This window comes from Sphaeramia orbicularis, chromosome 19 (assembly GCF_902148855.1).
Source record: "Sphaeramia orbicularis chromosome 19, fSphaOr1.1, whole genome shotgun sequence".
Lineage (NCBI taxonomy): Eukaryota > Metazoa > Chordata > Actinopteri > Kurtiformes > Apogonidae > Sphaeramia > Sphaeramia orbicularis.
Genome location: NC_043975.1, coordinates 29,316,230 through 29,340,273, shown reverse-complemented (window position 1 = coordinate 29,340,273; position 24,044 = coordinate 29,316,230). Strand labels below are relative to the sequence as shown.

At 35.5% G+C, this 24,044-nt stretch overlaps 1 protein-coding gene across 1 annotated transcript in view; it reads right to left on the bottom strand.

Annotated features, from left to right (window-relative positions):
* atrnl1b (attractin-like 1b) overlaps positions 1-7,358 on the bottom strand; it is a 110,892-nt gene extending 103,534 nt beyond the window's left edge. The window contains exons 1-5 of the mRNA XM_030163213.1: positions 6,207-7,358; positions 3,174-3,257; positions 2,693-2,806; positions 2,420-2,548; positions 142-350 (exon numbers count right to left, since the gene is read on the bottom strand). Coding sequence (XP_030019073.1) covers positions 142-350; positions 2,420-2,548; positions 2,693-2,806; positions 3,174-3,257; positions 6,207-6,457 — 787 coding nt within the window. The 5' untranslated portion in view covers positions 6,458-7,358. The remainder of the gene's footprint in view (positions 1-141; positions 351-2,419; positions 2,549-2,692; positions 2,807-3,173; positions 3,258-6,206) is intronic.
* Between the last annotated feature and the right edge of the window lie 16,686 nt (positions 7,359-24,044).

Sequence of the window (24,044 nt, the reverse complement as noted above, 5' to 3'; positions counted from 1 at the left end):
CGCAACTGCTACATCTTAAGAATATTCATGATTACTGTTAAACTATATTTTAACAGCTAATATTAAAATGGATGTAAATGTCTTCCTAGTTTCTACTGAACGCTTGCAAACGCCTGTAGTTTGGACAGATCCGAGTCCTACCTTGCCAACTATCATTGCAGACACATAGCTTCTCCCCGGTGAGGTCGCAGTATCCGTGGTCTGGGCTGCCGCAGTTGTTTCTGCAGTATGGGATGTCACAGGCCTCGCCTTTCCAATACTTGTCACATTCACAGTACACTCTGCTGGCGATGGAGTTCCCGGTGGTGCACTTCCCATGGCCGGAGCAGTTATTGGGACAAGAGTTGATCCTGGACAAAGTAGGTGTTTTTATTTATTTATGATTATGGGCACTATTTAGGACACACAGAGACCTTTGCTTTGAGGACTGACATCATTGATGGGCATTATTTAACTTCTGGTAAAGAATACGGGGGGGGGGGGGGGGGGGGGACTGGGAAGAGCTGGAAAACTCATGAGTATGATAAATAACGATAGTTTCTGGTTTTAAGTTTTATTCAAGAGCATCTACTACTATTTTGTTGCTGAAATCTGAGTTAAAAATGTCACTATCCTCCAACATTTACAAATAACAAACAGAATCAGAAATTAAAAGTAGTCTATAATGAAGGTGTCATGTCAACATAAATACCTGAATAATTACTTAAACAAAGATATATTATATGGCCTAAAACTCATTGTTAATACTGGGATGGGAAGAGTATCCGATATGTATCGATACGCCGACACGCGTGTGCACGATCCAAGTGCACTGATAGAGAAGCTGTGAGTGAACGAAAAGTTTAGAATTAGGGCTGCATGATATTGGAAAAAACTGACATTGTGATTTTATTAAGCCCTGTGATATATATGGCGATATGAAAAAATACTCAGGAGGATATGATAGCTGTGTGGTGCCGACATAATTGGTCAAACAAATTAGTTGTGTTTCCTCTCGCTGTGGCTACAGGTGTAGGACGCTATTGACACACAACATGTGTTTCAGTGTCATCCTTCTTGTAGCTGAAATAATTCCAGATAACAGACGTTGCTTTTGTTTTTGGCACCAAGTCTTCGTTTATGGCGATATTCTTTTGTTCGTTGCTCATTTTTCAATGGTGTTACCAGCGACTCACTCCAAACTGATTAAGACCGATTGTGATTGGTGGATTGCTATGTGCAGTGTGTGTCAGGTACCTTTGAAATTAGATTAGAACACATCGAGTTCATTTGCCTCCTACACTGCAGGACCTGTGATGTGACTATTGCTCACACGTACATTGCGATGTCGATGCTCAAACGATATATTGTGCAGCTCTATTTGGAATGATGTCACGATACATCGGTTATTGAATGTTTGTATCAATAAAATTTGATCCGTTCAACAGAATATATTTTTACTTGCATTTAAAAGTGTTACTCTTTATCTGAGTAAGTAGACCCCTGTTAACATGCGCCACAGATCTGCGAATGTCTACACTGCACACAAACAGTATCTGCTCTGCGGATGCACTGTGGCACAAGCGCCACCAATGAATACTGTAATGTGTGTATCTGAATCTGACACACTTCGAAGGGATGTGATGACATGTGGTTTCTGAACGTGTACTTTTTACTATATCCACTGTATTTAATACTACCGTACATACCGGAGATACTTCCTTAAACAGTGGCATACATGTCTAACAGCACATCCCAGAATACCTTGTGCAGGTGTCTCTTAAAGTGACAGAGCCTTTTTCTGTATTACCTACATTACAAATACATTACATTACAAACTGATTCCACGAGGGAGCAAGAAGTTGAATGTTAGAAACATGCAGAGAAATGACAATTGTTTTATTTGTAACTGTGTGTTTTTAATTTGTCTCTTTTCCATTTTTGTAAAGCACTGTGAATTGCCCTGTGTATGAATTGTGCTATGCTAATAAATTTGCCTTGCCTTGCCTTTGGAAACAAAGTCTTAACCTTTTCACTGACTACATATGAGGCACATGTTCTGAAATTGCACAAAAGCCACTTTGTGAAAAGTCACGGTCTTATTTGATAAATGAATACTCAAGCTCATTGAATTGCACTGCATTTTTTTTTTTTACCAGAATGAATTTGTTGAATCAGAATGGGCTTAATTGCTCTGTATCATGATTTGGGTGTGACTCGTACCATATCACATCACGAGGTGCCACACATGTATCTTTAATATATCAGAACGGAGATGCTGTTTCGAGATGCGTATTGTATCGGCCTTACAACTAAGATTCCCAACCCTAGTTCATACTGTACTATATGTAGAGTTACTGCTGAAGAAGTGGACACTGGAATGAATATAAAAGCGCTATTTTGCTTGGAGTTACAGCAAATGTTCAGTGAGGGTACTTACGAATAAAATATTTCAAATCCTGTCAGGTTATATGCAGCATCACTGAAAAAGTGTAGTAGTGCGTAGCCTGAGGTCGTCTCAACTTCAGGAACTGTTTCATTTCCTCGCACCTCTGGTACAATAAGACCACTGAAGAAGAAGTAGAAATGCATTATCAGAATATTACAACACACTCTTTCAATAACAAGTTTAAACCCTCTAACAGTAAATGGGGAGGGAGGGAGGGAGGGAGGGAGGAAGGGAGGGAGGGGGCTACACTTGCAAGTTTCTCACCTGAAAACAGCCACCAGAGGAGCATATATTGAGTCTCCATCGTAGACATACATATGGTCCCAACTACATTCGGTTGCAAAGTGGTTAAATCTTAACCGGAGGACCGCATTAGGACTGCAGATGGAAGAAACCGAGAGAGAGCGAGAGTTAAAGGGAGAAAAACATAAACACTTACAGAAGGGTGACAAATGAGAGGAAATACCGACGTAATGTGTTATTACTATCCTGGTAATAAACTTTCTGAAGAGCTCGATCATGTTATGGTTGTTAAAAACCTGAAATGTCAGAGAATTTTACCTCTGTTGTGTGTATTGACTGTATAATGATAAAAATGTAGCTAAGACACTGAACTTTCAACATGCATGAAACATCATTACACACTGTAAGTCAATGATCAGCGTGATTAAATTACATTAATTTGTTTATACTGCAAAATTAAATTCAGCTCCAGCGGATCATACTTGTATCCAAAATCACTTACTAGCCCTCAATAAGCCATGTGCACTTGGTTTTGTACTTATAGTTGATTGGACCATCGGTGAGGTATCCTGAGGGCTCTGTCAACCTGGAACATCAAAACATTTAGCACAGTTACAAGAAATAATTATAATATTTTACATTTGTTTTTATTTGACAAAATTTCTAAACGTATGCATGATTTTTCAGGGACTAATAATATAAATTCTGAAACTGCTGACAACTTTTAAATACATAAACAGAAATGGATTTCCATGATTTACTGCATGAAAATTAAACAATAGCCTTTTTAATTCTATAATTATTAGATAAGAATAGCTATTACACCAATAAATTATGTTCTAGGATCGCATCATTATTATTATTACTGCATGGATCCAAAATTAGGAAAAAATGCTGTATTTTTAGTCAAATATTCACAACAAAAAATCATCCAAGCACATAACTTTCCACAAACCAAATGAACAGTTCAAGGTCGACTGCATTTTCTCTTCAGCCTCTAAATCTGACAGACTTTGAGCATATGTTTTGTAAACTTCATTACAAATACAACACAGGGATGTAACCTCATCCAGAGAGAAAAGGGAGATAAATATTCCCTAAAAAGGCAGCTTTGTAGTCAATTTGTATCAGAATCATGGCAAAAACCCTGGAATTAATTAACTGACTTTATAGCAGCAAAAGTCATAAGACGTAATTTAAGTCACTGAAATGTTTGACTTTAAACTTACTATGTTATGCATGTAGGTGGTGTGAATTTCACCACATTTCATTAAAGACGTTTTGCACCATAAAAGCTGCTGAGTGGAATTAAAATACTATGAATTTCTGATTTTTGGAGGACCAGAAGGTCAGATTTTAAAATTACATGAATGTCAGATCCCTACAGTAATAAAACTATTTAAAAAATGATGATAACCCTTGAAAAATGTATATAAAGCAACAGTTTGCAAGTGTCCCTCAGGTGCACTTCAGTTTATAGCCTAGATCTCAGATGTTGAAGGATTTTTAAGAAAAATGAAGCACTCAGGGCTGATAGGTTAAAAAGACCCTGATGTCTGAAGCATGAATGTATGTTTTTACTGTATACGTGAAATGTTTTTGGTGTGTTATCCATGCAATACCGCTAATTGATGACAGAATCTTATATTTTTGACATTTATTTATCACTGTTCACCAAGCAGTCCGGCTGCTGCCAACCCGAGGCCAACCTGTTTTATGTTGTACTGATCCCCTAAAACATTTTCTTTCTTGTTTGCAACAGTTGGATCATACTTATTTGAATGTCAACACTGAAACACATCATCTCTCTACCATGATATGAAATGAATGTCACTTCATAATATTCAGGCTCTACTGCTTCGTGACACGGCAACAGACTGCAGTCCTTGTTCTTGGATTTCTAACTTTGGAAGTCTCACAAATCCACACTGAGCATTCATGGGTGGTCTGAAAAGCTTATGATCTGATTCATATTCCATTTTATGTCCAAGACGGCTGGTTGAGATGATCATTTAACTTTAATTTGAAGGTTTTGACAGTATATTGGGACAAAGGAGGGATGTAACATCCTAAAAATGCCACAGTGTGGATGTGAGGAACCTCATCCTTGGCATGCAGATAAATAACATTTCTCTTAATATTCGCATGTTCATTTTTATTTGGTATGACTGACATGATGGTTGATACACTTTAGGTAGGATGCTTGATTTGCTGACTGAGCCGAGATGAATGGATAGGAAATTTAGATATACCAGCATGCAGGGAGTGATATGTCATGGCTGTGCAGACATTGCAGAATGATGAATTTCTCATGATACACTTTGCTCTACTCATTGAAATATTATACTGTAGAAGAGTGTGGTTAAGCCCCTGAGATTGTGTGTGTTCGTGCTGTCCTCACCACCGGGACGATCAAATTCTAACATCAGAAACTATAACACCATGGAAAGAAGAATCACCTAATCACAATTTAAGGAGGAAGATGTGTTTCTTATTCATGCTGCAGGCTATTAATGTGCAATTGGTCACATACTGACCAGGCTGCATCTCTATTCCACTGACTACAGAGAGGCTAAGTCTCACATTTCAGGAGCTTGTCTCCAGGTGAGAGAGGGTACTCCCTGACAACATGTCTGATGACAACCCTAACAAAGCCACAGACACATCAGGCGCAATAGTAATTACTGTGATCAGGGCTCTTTTCTACCACAGAGTGTACCTCAGGTGTACTGAAAGCCCATTAAATGTGTTCTGTTCCTGTCAAGTGGCACAGTCAACAAGAACATTATTATTTGAACGTGCACTCTGTGGTCACTTTGCAGTATTCGCATTGCCTTTTTCTCACTCGTAGCTTTTTGCACACAACCCTTAACACACTATTAGGGGTTTGCTGTGGCTTCTACCTGTCATTAAATCAGGGACCAGGTAGGCTGCGAGTTATATGCAAAATAACTCGTCTGCAGATGGTTCCTCTGTGCCAGTGGAGGCTTCTTTCTCTCATTAGATGAGAATGATTTTATTTGCCAGAGAACTGTGTTTACAATCAATGAATGTATTCAAACAGTGCGTGGTAGTTGTTTGGTCTGCGCTCACATGTGCAGATTGGATAGTGCTGACAGTAGTGGCTTGAATTAATTTATTCATCTGACGGACACTCAATCACATCTTTCTAGTGTTGGGGAAAAAAAACAACAGAATACTAAATTAAGCATAAAAACATCAGATGGGAAGAGTAAACAGCAGAAGGGTAATTCATGCCTATATCTACAGTGAAAAATGAATTGCAAATAGATTTCTGAGGGATGCTCCAGGCAAACACAGTACGTTGAAGCAAGTTTTAAAAAGCCCAATTGTTATGGATATTAAATTCAACTGGAAAAAACTAAGTATGTAAGTGAATGCAGCACCATAAAGTAAAATAATATCCCAGTCTACTTTAGGGTAGCATGGGAAATTTGGGTACTATGACAATACAAGTGTTCTGGTGGAGTGCACAGTTTACACATTAACAGAAAAAATGATTAAATGGACTTACTTGAACCTCCCTTGACAATGCTGACACTGGTCTCCGACCCATCCTCGGTCACAGACACAGGAACCGTTGATACATTTTCCGGAGAGACAATTTTTGTCACACGGTTTCGCCGGGGAGGCGTGTGTGAAGAGCACAAAGTAAAACAAAACATAGACCACCAAGTATCTGTTGATACTCCGCACACCATTGTGGGTGGCTAGTTTGGGTCCAAAAATAAAAAGTTTAGTCTTGCATCTTCCCCCAAGGTCCATCTTATTTCTTCTTCTTTTTTTTTTCTTTTTTTTAATTTCCAAGAAGAAAAAGACCCGGGCCTTTATAAGTCTGCTTTGGGAGCCTCAGCTACTCAGGCTGTTTCAATTATAACAAAGAAGTCCTGCATATTCTTGAAGTGTTATGCATACTCTGAAAAGGCTGCAGTATTTACTAAGCTTTGGAGAAAATGGCTAAGATATAATAAATGTAGCTAAATGTTCTATTAAAAGCTGCTTGGTTAACCGAATGCATAGATTTGGAGTGGGAGGAATTCCCTTCACCCTACCTCTTGTTGGAAGAAGCTATCAAAAAAGCCGAGCATCGATTAAAGCTGTAAAAAGTAGCTAACTCACTGAATACATTAGTTAATACATAATTCGTTAGCATATGTAGCTTATCTGTTTGGCCTCTGCTAGGTAAATGTTAACGTTACTGCATTGATTCAACACCATTCTCTTCCAGATGGCATTTCAGCAGCCATTTTATCGCGTAAACAATCCTTAGGACTGAAAGAGGGATGTACATTGTAACATGCGATGGTCCTTCCACAAGCTGCTACAATTCAGCCGAATCTTGGAAACGGGAGAACAAAAGGGTTGTGGTGTTTGTAGCCCCGGACCCAGTGCGAAAGCTGCCGCACTCAACATCGATGTGGTGAAATGTGGGAACTGGAAGGCTGCTATTCTTGCCGACTGGGGGGCACTGAGCAAACACTTTGAACTGTTGTTGTTCCTACTGACCTGGAGCCAAAGTCAATTAACCCCCTCAAGCGTGAACGTCGTTGACGGTAATGTGTAGTAGTGTCTTCTTGTATTCCACTGAGAAAACAACGCTGTTGCTTCCTAAACATGACAAGAACAGGCAACGATGGATTTGCTAGCCCAGCGACACTAGACAGTTCCTCAGGCTCGAGAAAACTAAACACAGGCTGCGCATGCGTAGTCCAGAGCCATTTCATTTAAAGGGACAGTGTCGGAAATACGCAGACCGGGTTTGGAGTAAATGCGGCATTTGACAGATCAATGTGTCTGATAAGTTTGTGAAATGAAGGGAAATAAGTTCAAAAACATATTTAACCCTTTCATGCATAGTGGTCACTACAGTGGACAGTTATTCTACAGCTGTTCTCTTCAGTGGCGGCTGCTCGTCTTTCAGACAGGGGAAGCTCATTGTCGGCTTACATAAAAAAAATAAATAAATAAATAAAATAAGAAAATGCTCAGTGACCTTATCGTACCAAGTAGGCGTCTTTTCCAGGGACTGGACCAGTGACCTCTCTGCTTAGATTGCCTTGGCCCATTGTGTTGTGGGTGTAAGACTTCAGCCTTTTTAAACAACAGATGCTCCTTTCACTCCGACCTAGCCGACAGTTTGATTGATTTAACTATCTACAAAACGATATTAAACTCGAACAAGAAATGATTAAATTATGTAACTGAAACAAGAAAACGCTGAAATTATGTTAAATTGAAACAAGGAAGTACAATGAGTGGGTTTTATTTACATTGCAAGAAATGAACGAGTAATTTCGTTGTAGTTTCTCTCTGATTTCACAGCAGAATGTGTGACGGTATTAAACTGAACTGTGTCAGTGAAGGAGGAGATCTGAAAATAGCTGTCAATCAAACGGGATTCAGCCTTTCGACCGATCCTCCAATCAGCACGTGGGATTCTGGCGTCCAGCCTGGCCGAGCTCCGCCCACAGCTCCATTCACCCCCAGAGACGCCCGGCGTCCGGGGGCGGGACAACATCGTGGCATTTATCCAATTACCGTCCAGTTTTGACGCAATGAAAAAAGCTGTTCTACTCAGTCCCATTGAAGCCCAGAGACGCCCACAGTCTACGGACAAATGCACTGAGCAGAGATGGAGGAGAAAACAGCGCAACTGGAATGGATGAGAAGTGAACAACATCGCGTCCGTTGGTTTGTGATAAAGCTGATTCTGAACGAACTCATCTGTGAGATGAACGTGTTCTAACACATTTGTAGTCAATAAAATGTCAACACAACCGTACATATTTAACCATTTAATTTTCGTAATTTTAGGGGAAGCCGGGCTTCCCTTGCAGTCTATGAGAAATCGCCACTGGCTCTCTTATATATTCATGGAATTTGTTGTTTTAGTTCCATATCAGCCAACACAGTGGACGCTTATGCATCATCCCATACACTGACATTCACAGCATTACTGTACATCTGCTGTTCTACATCAACTTAATCTGCACTCAGTGGCAGCACCAAGGGGGGGCATGGGGGAGCAAATGCCCCCCTAGTCACAACCTTTGCCCCCCCCCCCCCCCAGTTGCCTCCCCACCCCGAGTTGAGCAAATCTTTGGGAAAATTCGGGCAATGAAGAAATATGAAAAATCCGTCAATGAAAGCGCACATAACCCATTTTGATCCACTTATAATACAAGTTAGTGCACCTAAGTCTACAGATGTTGTCAGTGATTATATACATGTGCATGTAGTGGAAGCCATTGTATACATACGTTTTGTTTGATTAGTTGGTTGGGCTATTAGTTTTATTTTGTTTTCAACATTAACTTGCATACATTGGCACTGCTGTTTGTTTGCTGCATGTTTTTCTGATGTGTTTAGAGAAATATGTGAAAGTAGATTGTACCTATTAAATGATCATAACAGAAAGTCTGAGTTGTTCATGCTGTAGTTTTTAACAAATACCTTGAATACATTAAGTATTACCTGATTTTACCTAAAATTTCCCTCTATATAAAGTGTAACGGATAGGCTATACATTATATATATATGTGTGTGTGTGTGTGTGTGTGTGTGTATATATATATATATATATATATATATATATATATATATATATATATATATATGTATATAGAAATATAATGCAGCCGCTAAAGCGCAAAATGTTAATTTCGCACTATGCGCAAAATTTTTTTGTCCCCCCCCCAACATTTTCTTTCCCCTCCAGTTGCACCCCCACTTTTAAAATCCTGGTGCTGCCACTGTCTACACTGACATGTTTGAGTGTTGTTTTAATTGGTATTTTTATTCCACAGTTTTAATTGTACAGCTGTTTTTTGGGGTTTTTTTTTGTCTTCTTAATCTATTCTTGTATTTTAGTCTACCATTTTGCTTTTTTATTCTTCTGTACGACACTGTTTTTAATTGTACAGCTGCTTTATGTCTTTAATCTATTCTTGTATTTTATTTTATTTTTATTTTTATTTTTATTTTTATTTTTATTTTTATTTTTATTTTTATTTTTATTTTATTTATTTATTTATTTATTTATTTATTTATTTATCTATTTCATCTATTTATTTAATTATTTTGGTTTTCCCCTGTAAGTCGCTTTGGAAAAAAGCGTCTGCCAAATGCATAAATGTAAATGTAATGTAAATGTAAATCAATTGCTTACTATTTGTTATTAGACTGTAATTAACATATTGCATATTATCTTCATGGAATGAGAAATAACTAGTATAAGACTATGTTAAAATGTGAGAAAACATCAGATTAGCAGAATTAAAGATGTTTTTATTTAATAGATTTCACACAGTATATCAGTAAATACATGTTTCTTTGCTTCAAAAACTAAATGCGTAGTGTTCAGCTGAGTGGACATTTTTGCAACTCCATGAAAAATAAGTTCATAAAAAAAATTTCAGTCACAGTTTTTTTTTAATGCCTAAAGAGGAATGAAAACACTCAGGGAAAAAAAAAAGTTGATTAAGGCTCTCATAATTCATGCATGAAAGGGTTAAATATCCGAGCTTCCTCATCGCTTTCTCTTGATTTTTACTGAACATTTTTATTTTTATCCAATTCCAGGCGAAGGTGTGCTCAGGACTGCAGTGTCCACTTTATTTTAAGTCACAATATTTTTCCTCAAATCATATTATAGTTCCTATTTTACTTTTTTTTTTTTTTTAATATCTTTTTATTTCACAAAAGATAATCCTCCAGATACAGTATATACATAGTGATACTGGATCTTACATTTTGCAATTCTCCTTTGTGCTCTCTTCCCACCTCCCACCCCTAAAGGAATAAATAAATTAAACACGCTCAAAAGTAACAGGCCAAAAATATAAAAGTCTAAATAAAAAAATAAAATAAAATTTAAAAAAATAAATAAATAGAAAAAAAATTTTAAAAAATCATCATCATCATCACAATAACATTAATAAGGGTAACAACATAAGCATGTGCATAATGATGCATGCTGTAACATAAATAGCAGTAGTAGGGCAGTAGTAGGGCAGTATTCATGGCGTACAAACTCAAACTTTCTCCATACCGAAGAGTAAAGGCAACCAAAATTCATTAAAGAGATAGCCACGATTATATTTATCCAAAGTCAGTTTTTCTAAAGGTAAAAAAAAAAAAGACAATTGATCATGGAAAATCTTCAAAGATGGAGGGGAGTCATTCTTCCAAAATAAAAGTACGCATTTCTTTGCGAAGTAAGTAATCAAAATTAGTATCCTACATTTTTTATGATCTAACTGTAAATTATATGTGACATTTAGTAAATATAAACTGCTGTTTAAATCAAATTGTAAGTCCAGGACTGATTGAGTGTCTATTTTACAATTTAATATCATGACGGATATCACACTATATATACATGATACTTCAGATGACTAATTGCAAGAATGTGTTATAGGTCATGGCGTGACAGGCAGTTTTATTTTACTTCTGTGAGTAACTATTGTTGTAGCAGTACACCTACATTAAATGAAATTGTGTCTAAAATAAGATAGACGGGGGCGGTGGAAACTACAAACATAACCAATATTTACTTTAATGAGGCAACCTGCAACAGAGCCACCCACACTGGACATTTGGAAATGCCTTTACTTGGGAGTATGTGCCTATGGATGGCAGTGTTGCACAGTGAATTAGGTCAAACATGCAACGCACTACTGGAGTGTTTGCAGAATTGGTTACATATTCACCACTGATGTACAAAAGCAAAGCTGTATTGTATGTTTGGTTGGGAAGTAGAGCAGTGGGTGACAAAAAGAAATCAGTTTATCAGTAGTTAAGTCATCATGACGGTATTTTATTGTATATTTTTTATCAAGGCAAAATACATTCAAAAGTACATGAATTACATCTTAACCCTTTCATGCATAGTGGTCACTACAGTGGACAGCTATTCTACAATATAATTTAACCTGAACTTCTGTAACAGTACCTGCATAATATCTGCATGAGTGAATATAAAGGCGAGGAAATAAAATGTTATTAATTTTTAACTCATAAAGACCCAGCGCTTCTTTGATGGCAGTTCCCAGATGATTTTTCCTCTCTATTTAACCTTTCTTAATTATTTATCACCATTTATTATTATATTATCGTCTGTATTTAGCATTTTTTTCAGCGTAAAGTAGGTATTTTATTATATTTAATCTGTTGATCATGTTGATGTTCATTAAAGTTCAGAGTAAATTCAAAGGTTATTAAATCACAAACAGGAAAAAAAGAAAAAAAAAGTGACTTTTTCAGCAAATCTATCATTAATCAAATGTCTCCATCCACTGTCACTGGTCAGTTTACATGGGTTTTACTGGTGAATCGATGTTGGAGAAGATGACAGTGTTTCCACGGTAACTACAGAGTCTCTAAATGTCCAAATGGGTCATATTTGATGACCATGAAAAGATGACAAACTATATTTTACACGAATTATTTACATTTTCATGGAGTTACAAAAAATACCCATCTGAATGTACATTTTTTTAACTCCATGAAAAATAGGTTCATAAAAAATTTCAATTGCATTGTTTTTTTTTCATGCCTAAAGAGGAATACCGTCTTTCAAGAAAAAAAATATTGACTAATATTTAGGGATGTCCGATATTGGCTGTTTTGCCAAAAACCGATATGCCGATATTGTCCAACACTTAATTTCCGATTCCAATATCAACCGATACCGCTGCCGATATATGTGGGATATTAAACTAATTTTAGGTAACATCACATATCTCCTGTCATGGAATTAACACATCATGCCTAATTTTATTGTGATGCCCCATTGGATGCATTCTCAAATGCTACAAGGCTTTCAAAATGTAAACACTGTCTGTGCAAAGAATACATACTTCAACTTAAGTCATGGAAAAAATGCCATATTTATTTATTTTCTCTTCCTCCCTCCATGAGTCTATTACAGTGTGGCAACTCTACTGTACAGTTTTGAAAACTGCACATTTCTTTCAGCTACAAACAATGCTTCATTTTCACGTCGGTAAATGCCGGCAAAATCAAGGCATTATTTTATCAGTTTTAATGATAGGCAAAAAAAACTATAACGATATTCACCGATATTACATTTTTATGCCAATGGTGGGCCGATATTATCAGACATCCCTACTAATATTCTCAAAATTCATGTATGAAAGGGTTAAACACTCCTCTCATTTCTAGATTTATCTCTGCAAAGAACAGATATTACAAACTACACCACAGAGAGATGAAAGTAACATTAGAAAAATGAAACTGTTACTTAATCATGCAGCATACAGTCGGAAAAATTATCAGACCGCCCTTGTTTTCTTCAATTTCTTGTTCATTTTAATGCCTGGTACAACTAAAGGTACATTTGTTTGGACAAATATAATGATAACACCAAAAATAGCTCATAAGAGTTTAATTTCAGAGCTGATATCTAACCATTTTCCATGTTTTCTTGATAATAACCAAAATCACTTCAGTTCTTACATCAATATCTATGGCATTGTACTGATAAAAACAGTGCTTTTAGGCATTCCATGTTTTCTTTTCTGTCTGTTTTAGTCACATGATACACACAGGAGTTACTACTTGATTGCATAACTGTTGTTTTTGATGACTTTTGATGGTCTAATATTCTTTTTCCGCAACTGTAGTTCTAAGTGTAAATCTGAATAAGCCTCTGAAGCACAGTAGTGCTTATGTAACCTAAAACACTTCCTGGAGCAGCTTTAGACAGTGAGTAATGGATGAACTGCACTGTGATACTCAGAGTCACATGTTATTTTGTCATTGTCAACCATGTGAATTTTAGGGGGGTATGGTATGTTTTAATTTTTCCATTTCCCAGGATCAGGCTAAATGTCTGGATCTTGATCTCAAATGTGGATGTTATACATTTTCATATCCACCTTGTATAATCCTATTATATCTATGTTGGATCAGCTCCAAAAAAACTGTCCCCTTAAAACAAAATTAATTAACCCATAAAGACCCAAACATTTACTGGCGACCGAAGGTGTCTGACCTAAAATATTTAATACCTGTTGAGCCACTAATCCTATCAATACATGTAAATAATTGGTGTAAAATGCAGTTTGTCATCTTCTCATGGTCATCAGATATCTTCCTGAGACCCAGGATAATGAAACATTTTTGTAGCTTTTTTTTTTTTTACGTTAAACAATTGTCTTGATTGGAAACTCCATAATGCAAGTTTTTTCAGATACATTTTTTAAAGTTATTCTTATTTATTTATTTATTTTTAATGGAATGTCCTTTGCAATGGACAGCATTTTTTTAAGTAAAACTGTCAAACTTTTGTCCCCTACAGAGGACAAAAATGCATTGCTGGGTCTCAGGAGGATATGACCTATTTGGACATTTAGAGGCTCCGTAGTTGCCGTGGAAACACTGTCATCTTCTACAACACTGATTCACCAGTAAAACCCGTAGAGTTAGATCAGTGACAGTGGATGGACTCACTTGTTTTTACGTTCAGTTATTGATATATTTGCTGAAAAGTAGCTTTTACTTCAGTTTTCTGCGTTTTGATAGAATAACCGTTGAATTAACTGAACAGCTAAATTAAATATAGTTAAATAAACATAGTAAAATACATGATTTACTGTGGAAAAATGCAAAATACTGAGGATAAAATTATAATAATTGGTGGTAAATCACTTAAGAAAGGTTGGCCGGAGTGAAAAATTCAATTGCGAAGTGCTACAAAAGTACAGCGCTGGGTCTTTATTGGTTAAAGTCTTCATTTTTGTGGTTTTACATGACACATATAGACTATACTACCTGATTTCATAGTTGTTCTAGATCAGGGGTGTCAAACTCATTTTAGTTCAGGGGCCACTTTCAGCTTAATTTGATCTGCAGTGGGCCGAAGCAGTAAAATAATAACATAATAATATATAAATAATGTCAACTCCAAACTTTTCTCTATATTTTACAGTGAAAAAAAGTCAAATTAAACAATGAAAATGTTTACATCTACAAACTGTCCTTTCAAACAATGAAAATAACACGAACAAACTGAAAGAATACGTGTAAATTTAACAATATTCTGTCTCAGTTTATCATTAACACATGTTCATTATAACTTACAGATCACAGTGGATCAAATACACAAAACAGGCAACAACAGGCAGAATATTGTTAAAATTGCACTTATTTTTCTTAATACATGTCAGGTTCTTCACATTTATTCAGATTATTCAAATTTTTTTGTGTAATTCTGCTTTGTTTTAGTGTAAATAAATGACAATATTTACAATTACAAAGAGAAAAATGTGGAGTTGTGAGTATTTATAGGTTATTATGATAGTATTTGACTGGTCTGACTCACTGGAGATTGAATTGGTCTGCACGTGGAACCTAAACTAAAAGAATTGTTAATTTCTTAATATATATTTTTGCATTTCATACATTCATCCAAAGGGCCGGACTGGACCCTTTAGCCCCCAGGCTGCATGTTTGACACCTGTGTTCTAGATTAATTCTGATAAATAGAGGCTCCATAAAGTAAGTGGTAACACTTTACCTGAAGGTCTAGTTTATAATGCATTAAGCGCACATTCATAAGACATTATAATGCATTTATAATGCATTATAAAAGTCATTACAACAGTTTATGATCATGTACAACATGTTATACCAAGGTTAATAAAGTATTATAAGTGTAGGCATAATGTATTATAAATTCAGCTTTCATAATGTTTTATACATCCATACCAAAGCAGTATGAAGGAATTTATTTTTTTAGGTGGAGAACTTTTGTTTGGTTTTTTCACTGCTCCCTATACCCATCTATTTTAGAGATTTCATATTTATTAAAAAAAAAGTATATGTTTGAATTAAAGATTTAGAGCTGCAACATTATTTTTTATTTATGTACAAAGCAACATGTAACATTTCTATTTACTGTCTCTGTTCTTTTAATGTGTTGTTTTTGCAAAATAAAGAGTTATTAAGAACACTTGGATGTATAATTTTTGACTTACACTTTACTTAGAGCCAGCAGATACTGCTCATACATCATCATACTTGTGTTATAATATCATACAATTGATAATGTGTTACATAACCCAGGACCTGAGATTCTTCCTACAAACACTTGTCACTTTGGTATGGATGTCTAAAACATTATGAAAGCTGAATTTATAATACATTAGGCCTACACTTATAATACTTTATTAACCTTGGTATAAGTTGTTTTACATGATCATAAACTGTTGTAATGACTTTTATAATGCATTACACACTGAACAAAAATATAAACGCACCACTTTTGTTTTTGCTCCCATTTTTCATGAGCTGAACTCAAAGATCTAAAACTTTTTCTCTGTACACAAAAGGCCTATTTCTCTCAAATATTGTACATAAATTTGTCTAAATCTGTGTTAGTGAGCACTTCTCCTTTGTCCTTTGCTGAGATAATCCATCCACCTCACAGGTGTGGCATATCAAGATGCTGATTAGACAGCAGGATTATTGCACAGGTGTGACTTAGGCTGGCCACAATAAAAGGCCACTCTAAAATGTGCACTTTTACTGTATTGGGTGGTCCAGGGGGGTCAGAAAACCAGTCAGTATTTGGTGTGACCACCATTTTCCTTGCACAGTCTTCTTCATGAATTCTCTGAAACAGCTTTGGAGATGGTTTATGGTAGAGAAATGAACATTCAATTCACAGGCAAAAGCTCTGGTGGAGATTCCTGAAGTCAGCATGCCGATTGCATATTCCCTCAAAACTTGTGACATCTGTGGTATTGTGCTGTGTGATAAAACTGCACATTTTGGAGTGGCCTTTTATTGTGGCCAGCCTAAGGCACACCTGTGCAAAAATCATGCTGTCTAATCAGCATCTTGATATGCCACACCTGTGAGGTGGATGGATTATCTCAGCAAAGAAGAAGTGTTCACGAACACAAATTTAGACAGATTTGTGAACAATATTTGAGAGAAATAAACCTTGTGTGTACACAGAAAAAGTTTTAGATCTTTGAGTTCAGCTCATGAAAAATGGGAGCAAAAACAAAAGTGGTGCATTTACAGGGTGGGGAAGCAAAATTTACAATATTTTGAGGCAGGGATTGAAAGACAGTGTATGACCAATTAGTTTATTGAAAGTCATGAGAATTTATTTGCCACAAGAAAATGTACATAATAGAAAATGTTTTTATTCTATGTGTCCTCCTTCTTTCTCAATAACTGCCTTCACACGTTTCCTGAAACTTGCGCAAGTGTTCCTCAAATATTCGGGTGACAACTTCTCCCATTCTTCTTTAATAGTATCTTTAAGAAAGTCGACATTGCTGTGTGATGTTCTATTGGTAGCATGTTCTAAAACGCCCCAAATAGCAGAATCCAGAGGGTTTAGATCTGGGCTAGAAGGCAGCCATAAACATGATTCCCAAAAATTGCTGAAGTTGGATTTGTTGCTGTTGTCAAAAAGTGTTTTGGTGTTCTTGTGTAAGATTTGAACTTCAAATCATATTTTACTGCATTTCTAACGGTCTTGTTGTCTACCTCAAGTTCAATTGCCATTTTTCTCATGGATTTGGTTGGATCCTTTAGGATTTTGGATTTGAGAGCTGTAATAAAAGCTTTGGTACGTTTTTTGTTGCTTCCTCCACTTCCAGACTTTCTCGTAATAGTTTTGCTCATAGTCATTCTCTTCTTTCCATTATAAACAGTCTTTATGGACACTCCAACTATTTTTGAAATCTCCTTTGGTGTGACGAGTGCATTCAGCAAATCACACACTCTTTGACGTTTGCTTTCCTGATTACTCATATGGGCAAAAGTTTCTGAAAAGGTATGGATAATAGTGTTAGGTATGATTATGACATCAATATATGTTTGGTTTCGAAAAAATTGACGTAGTGCCTGCTGAGAAAAAACAACTAAATGTTCATTGTAAATTTTGCTTCCCCACCCTGTATATTTTTGTTCAGTGTAAATGCATTATAATGTCTTATGAATGTGCGCTTAATGCATTATAAACTAGACCTTCAAGTAAAGTGTTACCAAGTAGGTTTCTACAAAAGGTACTACGTCAGAATGTTGGGTAGGGAACTGCATTTTATGTTTGCATTGACTTATGTAATTCTTTCCCTATATTTTATCACTCCCTTGCTAGGTCTCTTAAACATTTACGCTGCTAAAAACCTCCCTAAACACCTGGCAAGCAAGAAGTGAGTATTGCCTCCACACTTTTTCTCAGCCTTTGCATGACTCATACACTTTGAAATCTGACGCAGGAGTTAAAGCGAACCTGATCACACACAAACTAAAAACAATATTATTGCGCTATGACTTAACACTCCTCTGCTTAAGCCACAGAAGCGTCCGCTGGCGTTTAGTCAGGTGCACACACTGTGGTGCGGGGAACTCGGCGGTCTTTACTAGGTGTAGTGTGTCTGAAACCAGTGCCCTCTGCATTCTTAGTCTCAATGTTCTTAAAACAACAGGGAGGTACCGAAGACAGTTCTGCAGACTCTACGGATTCAACTTTCCCTGGAAATTCCCAGACGTAACAGTAAAATGAAGCGGTGAAAACTATGGATTAGATGGAAATACCTAAATAAACAGGGGGTCTCTTTTCGTCTTTTCAGGATTTTAACCTTTTTGTGAACATGGTAGAACCCCCCCCACCCCGAATCAACCAGACTTCAGGGCTAATTTGGAGCTGAGTCAGTGACCTTTATCCTCTGAATCACAACTGAGGAATGTTATTTGTGATCCTATCAGCAGCAGGGAAAAGAGGATTCGAAACGTATTTAATAAAGTTCAAGTGTCATTCTGAACCGTGAATTGTTAATCTCTTTTAAAATACCTCGCAACACACGAAAAAGCACGAGAAATCTAAATCATCTTTATGATGATTGCGACCTGAAAACACACACAGAGCCATGGGTTTCCAAAGGTCTACTGCACAAAAGGAATTCCCCCAGCTGGATTAGCAAAACTGTTCTTTTGCTGTGGACTGGGAGACAAAGAAAGAGCTCAGAAGAGAAAGCCCAGACCACCCCTGTATTTGATTCATACTGAGCCATCATGTCTGACTCACATTCACACGTCCCACCAAAGGCTATGTGATGACGTGTGGAAATAAAGGACAAATGAACAGAGTTTCACCAACTAACTTTCACCCACTAACTGACCTGCTGCTAAAGTTCCTGAAGAAGAGCAGACACAGAGTCGACGAGTTTAATGCTATGAACTGAAGGCACAACACAGGGATTTTAGAAGGATTAAAACGGACCAAGTTTCTTTTTTTTTTTTTTTTTAATTTCACGTTTTTTTCTTGTCTTTCTCATTCATTGCACAGTACTCAGCTCTACCAATGAAAATGAGATACCTTTCCAAGCACTGAAAATGTAACCTTTAGGCCATTTTTCCACATTTTTGTCTTTTGTTTGTATTTTATGATTATGACCGTATGCTACTTTACATACAGTATTTCGCATCCTGTGAGGACCTTAAGGCTGTAAAGTGAAACTATATCAATATTTTTCTTCTTATTTTCTGCTTAATCTCTCAAAACACTTCAGCTCTGCTCAAAACTAACAAAAATTCAATTTTTTTTTTAGAATTTTTACCCTTTTTTATTAAATGTTACTGTTAATGCTACAAACTGAAGGGATTTTAGATAGATCAAAATGGACCAAGTTCCCATTTTTTTTAATATCACATTTTTGTTCTTGTCTCTCTCATTTATTGCTCAGTACTCAGCTATAGCTATAATCTAGCAATGAAAATAAGATACCTTTCCGAGCACTGAAAATGTAACCTTCAGCCATTTTTCCACATTTTTGTCTTTTTTTTTTTTTATTTTATGATTATAACTGTATGCTACTTACAGATTTTGCATCCTGTGAGGACCTTAAGGCTGTAAAGTGAAACTATATCAATATTTTTCTGCTTATTTTCTGCTTAATCTCTCAAACCACTTCAGCTCTGCTCAAAACTAACAAACATTCAATAATTTTTTAGAATTTTAACCCTTTTTACTTAAACCCTTTTTAGTTAATACTACAAACTGAAGGGATTTTAGATAGATCGAAATGGACCAAGTTTCCATTTTTTTAAAATATCACATTTTGGTTCTTGTCTTTCTCATTCATTGCACAGTACTCAGCTCTACCAATGAAAATGAGATTCCTTTCCAAGCACTGAAAATGTAACCTTTAGGCCATTTTTCCACATTTTTGTCATTTTTCTTTTTTGATTTTATGATTATAACTGTATGCTACTTACAGATTTTGCATCCTGTGAGGACCTTAAGGCTGTAAAGTGACACTATATCAATATTTTTCTGCTGATTTTCTGCTTAATCTCTTAAACCACTTCAGCTCTGCTCAAAACTAACAAACATTCAATAATTTTTTTTTGTAGAATTTTAATCCTTTTTTGTTAAATGTTACTATTAATGCTACAAACTGAAGGGATTTTAGATAGATCGAAATGGACCAAGTTTCCATTTTTTTTACATCACTTAAATTAATGTAAAGGCCATGTTTTTTTCTTGTCTTTCTCATGTATTCATTGCACAGTACTCAGCTATAGCTATAATCTAACAATGAAAATGAGATACCTTTCCAAGCACTGAAAATGAAGTAAACTTCAGGACACTTTTCCACATTTTTATCATTTTTCTTTTTTGATTTTGTAATTATAATGACTGATGGCATGATTAAAAAAAAAAATCTAATTTATATATGCTACTGACACATCTTGCATCCTGTGAGGACCTTAAGGCTGTAAAGTGAAACTATATCAATATTTTTCTGCTTATTTTCTGCTTAATCTCTCAAACCACTTCAGCTCTGCTCAAAACTAACATTCAATAATTTTTTTTAGAATTTTTACCCTTTTTTGTTAAATGTTACTGTTAATGCTACAAACTGAAGGCACATCACAGGGATTTTAGATAGATCAAAATGGACCAATTTCCTTTTTTTTTTTTTTTTTTTTTTTAATATCACTTAAATTAAAGTAAAGGCCGTATTTTTTTTTCTTGTTTTTTTCTTGTCTTTCTCATCTATTCATTGCACAGTACTCAGCTATAGCTATAATCTACCAATAAAAAAATAAGTTACCTTTCTAAACACTGAAAATGTAACCTTCAGGCCATTTTTCCACATTTTTGTCATTTTTCTTTTTTGATTTTATGATTATGACTGTATGCTACTGACATATTTTGCATCCTGTGAGGACCTTTAGGCTGTAAAGTGACACTATATCAATATTTTTCTGCTTATTTTCTGCTTAATCTCTCAAACCACTTCAGCTCTGCTCAAAACTAACAAACATTCAATAATTTTTTTTTTAGAATTTTAATCCTTTTTTGTTAAATGTTACTGTTAATGCTACAAACTGAAGGCACATCACAGGGATTTTAGATAGATCAAAATGGACCAAGTTTCTATTTTTTTTTACATCACTTAAATTAATGTAAAGGCCATGTTTTTTTCTTGTCTTTCTCATCTATTTATTGCACAGTACTCAGCTATAGCTATAATCTACCAATGAAAATGAGATACCTTTCCAAGCACTGAAAATGAAGTAAACTTCAGGCCATTTTTCCACATTTTGTCCATTTTTCTTTTTTGATTTTGAAATTATAATGACTGATGGCATGATTTAAAAAAAAAAAAAAAATCTAATTTTATATATGCTACTGAAACATTTTGCATCCTGTGAGGACCTTAAGGCTGTAAAGTGAAACTATATCAGTATTTTTCTGCTTATTTTCTGCTTAATCTCTCAAACCACTTCAGCTCTGCTCAAAACTAACGAACATTCGGTAAAACTGTATGTGTATTGTATTGTTTTTACTGATCTTGGATATCTCCTTTTGTTCTTTGTGCATTTGTATTATGGAATAACACAAAGAGAGTAGAAATCAGTTCGATCAGTTCACATGAAGCAGCCTGGTCACGCCACATACCGTTCCTAGTTGAGCTCGCCTTAAAGTTGCTTCATTTTTATCCCCAGAGCAATTTAAATATTAAATTTTATGATATTTTATTTTGAGCTGTTCTTATTTTAGCTTATTTTCTTGGACTATTTTACATGCTTCAGATTGTTTTACTGTTTTACTGCATTGGCCTCTGTGGCTTTTTATCACTGTGGTTTATCCAAGCCTTTTGTTTGACCCCTGTCACTTATTCTTGCAGTTTTATTGTTGACTTGTACTTCCCGTTTACTGTTTCTGTTTATGCTCTAAATGAGGATTCTGCAGTGTTTTCAAGATGAGCGTGCAAGTATGAGTGTTGTTATTTAAGGATCTGAAGTAGCTTGAGGGTGAGATGTGCAAACTCAGCTGCCATTATCACTGCGGTAAAATCCTGCCCAGATAAAATGTTCTTGTTCTTCTGGAAATACAGACATGTTTTGAATCACTTGTCATCCTCAGATATGAGAGAAGGCTACTGGAGCATTTTCACTCAGGTCTGTAATACTTCAAAACAAGTTATTTTTTCTCTAAATTTAACCATTCTTAAGTAATTTGTTTCGATTTATTATAATAGTAATAAAGCGCTAATAATGTAAAGTGCTTTTGGGTGACTTAAAAAGTGCTATAGAAATGTAATCCATTATTATTATTATTATTATTATTATTATTATTATTATTATTATTATTATTATTATTATTATTATTATTATTATTATTATTATTATTATTATTACACTGGCAACAACAAATTTATTGTTTAAGTTTTTTGAGATGATTTAGGATAATTTTGGTGTGCTGAATCCAAAAATCACATTAATTTTGCTCAATCAGGTCAACTTTCTGAACTATGCTACATATTGGCTTTTTAACATTTTTGGTTACATTTATGGGCATTTTCACATCATATGATACAAAATTCTTTCATATTTCTTGCAATAAGCGAGTTCTGAAGATTTTACTTTTGCCAATTTATGATTAATGTTTTTTTTAATATTACAGGTGAATGAAATGGCTTCGACTAGAAGATCTTGCAAAAATAAGCCTGACGTATTCTGCTACATCTGCGGTGAATACACCATTGTACCTAACAGGAATCCTGTTAGAAAATGATTTTTTTTTCTCTTAAAACCTATTTTGGGTGAGAACTATATAAAAAAATCAACTGATAAAGTCACAAAAATGTAATCAATTTTGCGAGAAGATCAAATTTTTCAAAATCAAATTAGCAAAAAAACTTGACCTGAATGAGAAAAACAGATGTCATTTTTGGATTTAGCGGTGCAAAATGGTCCTAATTCAGTTGAAAAAACCTAGACAGCTTGCAAAAAACATTTTTTTATACCCCAGTGTTATTATTATCCTCTGTATTTTGTGTTTTTTCAGTGAAAATCAGGTATTTTCCTATATTTATTTACTGATCATAAAAGCTCAGATTAAAGTTCAAGGTTATTATATCAGAAATAGAGAAAAGTGAAGGAAAAGTGACTTTTTTGGGGCAAATATATCAGTGATTTAACATAAACCAAGTGTGTCCATCCACTGTCATTGATCCAACTCCATGGGTTTCACTGGTGAATCAATGCTGTAGAAGATGGCGGTGTTTCCACGTTCACTACAGAGCCTCTGAACGTCCAAATGGGTCATAGCTGATGACCATGAAAAGATGACAAACTGTATTTTTTGCACCAATTATTTACATGGATTGATCGGATTAATGGATCAACAGGAATTAAAGACTTTACATCAGTAGATGCCTTAGGTTGGTGATGGATGTTTGGGTCTTTAAGTTAAAATAAGTCATGAGTGCAAAAAATAAAATTAAAAAAAAATCACAGATGCATTCACCTTAACTGAATAATTTTTTTTTTAACCTTTATTTAACCATTGATATTAAGATCCTCTTTTCCAAGGGAGTCTTGGCCAAGAGGCACCATGAAATACAACACACAGTAATTTACAGGACAAGTCAAACTATGAAAAACAAGTGCATGTCATCGAGTTAGTCTCTAGCATTTTGCCACCCACCTACTGATATTAGTGAAAATCTTGATTTTCATGTAATTTTTAGATGTCTAACATGTTGCCTCTCCACTGTGGGGTAAATATCAGTGTCATCTGGTGTCTTTGTGGGGTCTTTGTGGGGTTGGGGCAGGACTGTGAAGCTGAATGCCTCTTATATCACTGATGACTCCTGTTATTTCATCCATATCCACACCTAGAAACATGAGGAAGAGTATGTCCAAAACAGCATGTGTGTTTGGCCTTTTGGCCTCAAAGGTCAACCTCATTCTCACTGAGTATGTTTACATGCACAAATATGATCATTTTTGCATCTATTCAGAAATAAACAGGGTTTTTTTTATAGAAAAAAGAGGGAAAAAAAGAGAA